Below are 8629 nucleotides of genomic sequence, written 5' to 3' on the forward strand. Positions count from 1 at the left end.
GGAAAGAAGGAAAGAAGGAAAGAAGGAAGGAAGGAAGGAAGGAAGGAAGGAAGGAAGGAAGGAAGGAAGGAAGGAAGGAAGGAAGGAAAGAAGGAAGGAGGGAAGGAAGGAAGGAAGGAAGAAAGAAAGTAAGTAAGTTAGTTTTTTCTAAAAAAATTAAATGAGAATCATCTTATGAAAACATTTACTATTTGTTAAAAAAAGTATTAAAATAACTATTTCTATAAAAATTAATTCATTTGAATAAATATTATCAATTAAATATTTTGTAGAAATTATGCTAAGTCAAAAAAGCTAGATACAAAAGACTACATAGTGTATGATTTCATTTGTATAAAATGCCCAGAAAAAAGTGATAGAGCTAGAAAGCATAAGTGCTTTCCTGAAACTAGGAGTAGGAGCAAGAACAGGTTGTGAATGGGCATAAGGAAACTTTCTGAAGTGATAAATTTGAAAACTGAACTATGATGATACAGGCAAAAGTGTATAAATTTACTAAATCATCTAAATTGCAGTGGAAGAATTTTATGCTATGTAAATTATTTCTCAATAAAACTTTCAAAAAGATTCTGTAGAAAATAACATGGCACGGAGATTCTTAGGGCTCCGTACTCCCTCAAGATCTTGTGAAGTACTAGTAGTGTCTGTGTCCCCCCCTAAAATATATGTGTTGAGGCCCTAATCTCCATTGTGATGGTATTTGGAGGTGTGGCCTTTGGGGGTGGTGTGATTGAGTTTGAATGAGGTCATGGGGGTGAAATCCCCATGATGGGACTGGTTTCCTAATAAGGGGATAAAAAGACACAAACGAGATCCGTCTCTCCACTTCATGAGCGTACAGCGGAAAGGCAGCCATCTGAAAGCCAGGAAGAGGGCACTCATCAAGAAACCAATGATGCTGGACCCTGATCTCAAACTTCCAGTCTGCAGAACTATAAGAAATAAATATTTGTTGTTTAAGCCAATCTATGATATTTTTATCGTAGCAGCCAGAACTGAGAAGTGGGGTGCTGTTGCTCTAACAAAGACCTAAAAATGTGGAAGTGACTTTGGAACTGGATAATGAGTATAGGCTGGAAAAATTTTGAGGTGCATGCTAGAAAAAGGTAATATTGCAATGAAGGAATTTTCTTTTCTTTGTTATTATTTTATATGAGTTTCAGATATACAGTCCAGCGGTTAGACATGTATATAGTTTGTAAAGTGATCCCCCTGATTATTCACGCACCAATCTGGCACTACACACAGTCATTACAATAATATTGACTATATCCCCAATGCTGTACTCTACATCCCGGTGACTATTTTGTAGCTACTAATCTGTACTTCTTAATCCACAATAAAGGGATTTTCTAGTGAAGGCTCAGAAAAAGAAAGAGGAGAGCTATAAAGAAAATTTCCATCTTCTTAGAGAAAACATAAATAATCATGTAGAGAATATTGGTAAAAACATGAACAGTAAAAGCTATTTTGATAAGGTCTCTCTCAGATAGGAGAAACATGTTACTGAAAACAGGAAGAAAAGCAATCCTTGTCATTAAGTGGTAAAAAAACTTGGCTGAGTTGTGTTCGTGTTATAGTGTTTTGTGAAATGTTGCACTTCTCAGCATGAAATCTGGGATCCAGCTGAGGAAATTTTTCCATTAAATATTGAAGGGGTGGCTTGATTCTTCCTCCTTATGGTAAAATGCATGAAGAGAGAAATGAATTGAAGGCAGAATTGTTAAGCATAAAGGTATTAGATCGTGAATGACTTTGAAGATTCTCATCCTGTCTACATTACAAAGAGAAAGCATATTTGAAAAAGAACACTAAGCGTGATGAACCAACTGTCTGATAAGGTTATCAGTGTGAGTATGGACCACAGACCTAATCAACCATCCCAGTTGGAATACTGACGGTTTGAGCAGAAGAAAATGGAAACAAGAAGAAATGAAGGAAGGCTGTCAAACTATTTAGACCCTACAGGACTGGATGATAAATTCAGCTCTAAACACACTCAATTCCTCACGACTAGGGAAGAATGCCTCTGAAGGTTACTCAAAGACCATCAGGGTTGCTACTCTCAGCACAGGACCACAGCACCTAGGGCAGGGGTGGAGGGTAGCGCCATCTCCACCTCAGTTTCAGAGGGTAAGACCTCTGCTCGACAGAGCCATGTGTTCGAGGACACCACTTTGGTTCCAACACGCCAAGTGACAGCTACCTGGAGCTTCAGGGACAGAGCCATCCTGGCACAAGCCCCACCCAACAGAGCCACATAAGCAGGAACATCACTTTAGTGGGTTTAAAAGGCAGAGCATGAAGCCAAAGAGGATTATTCCTGAGCTACAATAATCTTTAAAAAGAAGGACATAGTTAGAAGACTTAAACTCTTGATTTTTTTAAAAGATATTATCAGTTTCAAGTATACAGAGGTTATTATGCTGAGCAAAATAAGTCAGAGAAAAATAAATACCATATGATTTCACTTACATGTGTATTCTAAGGAACAAAAAGAACAAACTAATCAAAAACACTTAAAAAGGACAATCTGGTGACTGCCAGAGCAGAGAGGGGTTGCGGGGCCGGGAGAAAGGAATGAAGGGTTAAAGAAGTACAACTTAGTAGTTGAGAGAGGATCACAAGGATTGGAGAGTACATTCTTGATTTTCAAACTGAGTACAAAGCAGTGGGACTCAAAATAATGTGATGTTGGCATAAGGATGGATATGTATCAATGGAATAGAATTTAGAGTCCAGAAATAAATCCATATATCTAGGATTTATTTTCAAAAGAGTGCCAAGAACATTTAATGAGAAAGAATAGTTTCTTTAATAAATGGACAACTGACTGTCACACACAGGAAGGAAGTTGGGCACTCACATTAGATCAAGCACGAAAATCAACTTAAAATGTAAGGGCTAAAACTATAAAAGTCTTAGGAGAAAACATAGAGATAAATCTTTGCGACCTCAGATTTGGCAATGGATTCTTAGATATGATACCAAAAACACAAGCAACAAAGAAAAAAAAATAGATAAATTTGACTTAATAAAAATTTTAAAACTTTGTGCTTCAGAAGACAATATACCAAGAAAGTAAAAAGACCAATATAATAAAACATTGAAAATCATATATATGATAAGGGTCTAGCTCTTATAACTTAACAACCAAGACAAACAACTCAATTAAAAAAATGGGCAAAAACTCAAATAGACATTTCTCTAAAGATATACAAATGGCTAATACAGCATATGAAACGATGCTCAACATCATTAGTCATTAGGAAAAAGCAAACAAAACCATAAGATACCATTTTTCCCTTACTAAGATGGAGATCGAGTGAATCAATCAATAAATCTATCTAACATCTATCTATCATCTATCTTTCTATCATCTATCTATCATCTATCTAATCTATCTATATTTTTTAAGTCAAATAACTAGCATTGGTGAGAATATGAAGAAATCTGAGCTCTCAAACAATACTGGTAGGAAAATAAAATAGTGCAGTCACTGTGAAAAGCATTCTGGTGAATCTTCAAAGAGCTAAACATGGAATTACCATATGATACAGCAATGCAACTGTTAGCTACACACCCAAACAAATTGAAAACAGGTATTTGTACACCAACTTTACTTTGCAGCATTATTCACAGCTGCCAAAAGGTAGAAACAACTCAAGTGTCATTAGCCTAAATGCAGAGATAAACAAAATGTGGTATATACGGCTGTTAAAAAAAAAAAAAAAAAGAAGCTTTGATACATGGATGAATCTTGAAAACATTATGCTAAATGAATGAAACCAGTCACAAAAGAGCACATATTATGTGATTCCATTTATGTGAAATGTCCAAAATAGGCAAATCTGTACAGACAGAAAGTCACTGAGTAGCTGCTTAGGGTTGAGGTGATGCAAGGTTAAGTAAAGGGTACACAATTTCTTTTTGAGGTGCTAAGTTCTAAAATTGACTATGGTTGCCTAACTCTGTGAATAACTAATGTTATACGACCATACTAAAATTGCTGATCCTTACAGCGGACACACACCAAACCTCTCCCTTGACTCCATGTGCCCTGCGAGAATTGGTGCCAATTTCCTTCTCTCTCTCACAGCCTCTTACTGAGGTTTTAACCTTTTAAAAAAGCTGTTTATCCTCATTATTTTTACTTCGCTGTCACACTGTAAATCAGCTCTATACGGCTGCAAGAGTAAACACTACACCCTTAAATATTTACTATGACTAAGTCATAAGAATAAGTTCAAACAGCTAAATCAATAAATTCGGACTGAGTACCTAGTACGTACCAGGATATAAGATTAAATAGGACAAGATCTCTGCCTTTTACTCAAGGGGAAACATGATACAAAATAAACAGATGAGAATCACTTTCATCTAAAAATTAAAAAGTGATAATCCACTGGATTATCTAAGGAAAGGGCTGTTCTCAGGAAGTGATGTTTAAGGTAAGATTCTCAATACCAAGGATATAGCTAGGCAAAAATAAAAGGGAGGATGACTGTAGGCCGAGGGAAAAGCAAGAACAATGATGAAAATAAGCTGATATTTTTGAGGAATTGCATGAAGTCCAGAGTAGCTGAAAAGGAGTGGTCCAGGGGAAGAAAGGAACGAGGTGAAGTCCCAGAGGTGATGAGGCTGGTCAGGGACTAACCCGTAGGGTTTTATAACTCAGGGCAAGAAGTTTCAATTTGCTTCTTCTCAATCCCTTAATACTCTGTGTACTTCTCTCCTGTTATTCTTCCTCCTCTGTATCCGCCCCTTACCCTATGCCTGCCCTAAGGAAAATAAATGTTTCTCGTTCATCTTCATCTTCAGTGCCTGACTAGTGTCTACCCAGGACCTCAACAGAGGTTTCCTGAATGAACAGCCCATATAACAATGCTGTAAGAAGGCAAAAATCCTAAATCCTGTAAGTCCTGCAAGAAATTCTGAATAAAGTCTAGATGGAAGAAAAACAAAAAAATTATTTCTAAAGGTAGTATACAAATGAAGGCTGGGCAAATTTCATTTGAATTCCTCAGGCCAGTCTGGGTATTTCTACCAGAGACTAAGTTTTCCAAATTTAAATCAGCTAGAGAGAACATCTTCCAAACTTAATTAAACTCATTCCCAGAAATCGAAACATGAAACGTTCAGCGAAGACCAGCTTTTTCATTTCTGATTACTGCGCAGTAGTCATTAGCAGATTCTTTAACTCAAGCCTACTTGCTAAAGTATTCCGAGTCATTGTGCAGAATTATGGAATCTACCTCAATATCATCACAAAACTATCATATATAGAAACAGAAAAGCTATTAGGTTACAATTCCAATAACTGAAATAGGATCAAACATTACCTTTTAAATAACATGATAACAGCGCATGTTATCCTCATAAATGACTTACAAACATGTTATTGCCTAATAATTAGCTTCACATTTGCATGTTGGATTTTCTGTTTGTACTACACAGGGATTCTGCTACAGTTCTAATTACATTATTATCCAGAAAGGCACACACTGATCCTAACACAGTTGAGACAAAGCTAGCCAAGTAACCATTTCAGAGTGTCAAACCATACAACTCTGCAAATAAATAAAGCATGTTTCTTTGGGAGGTAAAAAACACATTTTTTCAGTTGGCTTACTGTGGCCTTGAGGCTTCTGCCTGGTCTGTCTGCAGTTTTTCTCCTCCTTCCACTTCCATTGTGCAGTAAACAATTCGATTGGGAGCAACTGATTTCAAACCTTGCACTTCCATTATGACAATCTAAAGATAAGAAAAAATTTTAAATGATATGTCTGGTTGACAACTTTTAGCTATACAGAGAGACAGAAGCATGAACTATAACCAGATAGACAAAATGAAAAATTTATCTGGTAACATAAATAATATTTCGCCTTCTTTAGAATCTACCTCTATTCATGTTAGGTACAGTAAAAAACATTTTGAGGTCTGGTATCTGACAGAGTATCTCCTGTCAGTATTAAAGTAAGGTTAAAGTCTCTAAATATTACCCCTAGTGAATTGAGACTTAAACTCAGATCCTTAAACAATTATGGTAAGTCTTTATAAAGTAAAGCAAAATTACATAAAAATTCATTACATGTGATAAAAGTACATGATGAGTTTCATATAAAGTACTATAATATTTATTACTGGCAGACATTGTCACCATTATACCGATTCATTGATGTCAATATGTGACAGCATCAGAAATTTTCTATATTCACCTATTTTAGATGACTATAAAAGAATTTTCTAAAGAATTTTAGAAAATTAAATTTTAACTGTTTTAAAAAAGAATTTATAAAATAATTTTCTTTATGGCCATTTTCTATCTTATTATTAAAATAATATGAAAAATGTAACTTGTCATTGAACATCTTAATACTAACTTGACAAGAAAAAGGTAATTTTTCCATCCATGAAAGGCATGTACTACTTTAGTGCAGTACGCTGATAAAGGGTGCAAAGGCTGATATTACCTTATATATCTATAACTTCTGAAAGGGAAACATTTTTTCAAGTGTGCTTTTTATGTTTTCATAAAAAGTTGCCAGTCTTAAAAGATTCTTGTTGGATGTATACATAAAATATGAATATTATCTGCCATATATTTTTCCATCAAAACTTGAATCATGAAGTTCTCTAAATTCTCAAATTTAAATTTATAAAATACATTCAAAGGTATTTTAATATATGTACATACATTTCATTGTCGATTTCATGCTGCATTTGTATAAACATGATTAACGGCATTCATGCTATGTAGCAACCAAAATATTCACCAAAACATCATCTATATCACTTCTTGATCACTTAACACTCGATGAAAATCATTATACTTTTCATAAAGTTGTGATATGAATCTTAAGGCCAAAGAAACAAACCATCTTAAAAAAACTTTTTATTTCAGCTCTAGTACAAAAAAAGTATTATGTTTGTAAAAACATATGCATATTGCTTTTGTTTTGTTTTTTTCATAAAAATTTATGGGAAACTGGTCGCCAAAAAATAAAGGTCAAATTCAGAATCATTTTTCTTCCTCAACCATGGCTTTTGTCCTTTTTTTCACACTGAAATGCATAGCAGCATATGAATAAAAATACTTAACTAAAAACAGACTAAGAGAATTAATGGAGAATTAAGAGATATTATCTTTTGCAATCACTCTAATGCTCAAGGAAGTTGGGGTGAAGTACTAAATCTTGTTAAAGAAAAATAAGCAAAAGAAGTTATGCATTTTTAATAAATCAAATTTGTCGTTTGTAATACTGAAACTCATTAGAACTTTATACAAATAAAACTAACGAGAAAGCTGAGACAAATGAAATATAGAACCATATCAATTAAAAGCCAACTATATATAGACTTACCACCATGACTCAAATGACCTCTTAACTCGGTAATGAAATTTTTTGATGGGCACTCAAAATGTCTGAAATAAAAAGAATTGTGCACCACAAGTCTAGAAATCTTGATGGCATTGTTTCGTATTTGGGAATAGGATTGTTTGTATTGCATCTCTTTCTGCAGGGTGTTTAATAGCCAAAGTGCAAGAGAGAAGAAAGGAAGCATCTGCTTGACACTATTTCTGTCACCTCTATTACATGCTACTGTAAACAGAACCTTCTGAAATATACAATTTGTGAAATCGCATTCTGTTCCTCAAAACAATACTCCCATCTGTGCCGGGGATGTTTTATCCTGCAGAATTGCCACTTTCAAAAGATGTAACTTGTGTTATAAATCCATATATATAAATAAAACGAAACAATTCTACAGATCTGACTGCCAAAAGGAATTTTTAAAAAACCCACAGCAAGTCTTAATCATTAATGACAATGACAGCCAAGAACTCCATGGACCATCAAACTAACCTAATTTTAGGTAACTGTTTCAAACCAATTCCAAGCAAAACTTGATAATGGAACTGCAGAAAATAAAATTGATCTACATTCCATCTTTGCTTCCCTAATCTTTTTATGACTGAAATAATAAGGATGAAATAGACAAAGTTATCCTGGAAGCAAGAAAGAAGTGAGGCGCATACAAAATATGAAGTTAGACAACATGCGTCTAAATAATACATTGCCCACTGAGTTATGTGGCACTAAGGCATTGTAGATGGTGATAAAATGAGCCAGGCAGTATGGTGAACAGGGGGACCGTACACCGCCAGATACAGAAGAAGTCACAGGGCCTGCCAGCCTAACACCAAGGAAAACACTCAAAAGAAAATCAACTATATTCATGCCACTGACCCAGCCCCCTTACAACAAACAGATTCAAACTTCATAACTAAACATTTGTTTTCCTATATTTACTGAAATATTTAATTTTAACATACGATTGTATGGCCTGGTGTTTTGTGCATTAGTGTACCTCTTGCTTTATTATTCTCTCTGAAGAGACCTAAAGTAATCTGTGATGCTTTTTGATATCATCGAAGTTCCTAATTCAATAAATATCAAGTCAACTGTGTGCTAGACACTGTTTTAGACACTGTTTTACGCATACCTCCGTTAGCAATGAAGAAAAACAAACTAAAAACTTATCTTCCTGTAGCTTACATTTTAAGTAGAACAAATAATAAACATAATAAATATCTCAGGTGATAAGAGCTGTGGCAAGAATTCAG

General features: G+C 34.7%; 1 protein-coding gene across 2 annotated transcripts in view; it reads right to left on the minus strand.

Moving 5' to 3' along the window:
* CADPS2 (calcium dependent secretion activator 2) overlaps positions 1–8629 on the minus strand; it is a 375602-nt gene that overhangs the window by 269445 nt on the left and 97528 nt on the right. For both annotated transcript variants that reach the window (XM_023528883.1, XM_023528884.1), the window contains exon 5: positions 5633–5754. In XM_023528883.1, the coding sequence (XP_023384651.1) occupies positions 5633–5754 (122 nt within the window). The remainder of the gene's footprint in view (positions 1–5632; positions 5755–8629) is intronic.

Source organism: Pteropus vampyrus, unplaced genomic scaffold, assembly GCF_000151845.1.
Source record: "Pteropus vampyrus isolate Shadow unplaced genomic scaffold, Pvam_2.0 Scaffold33, whole genome shotgun sequence".
NCBI lineage: Eukaryota > Metazoa > Chordata > Mammalia > Chiroptera > Pteropodidae > Pteropus > Pteropus vampyrus.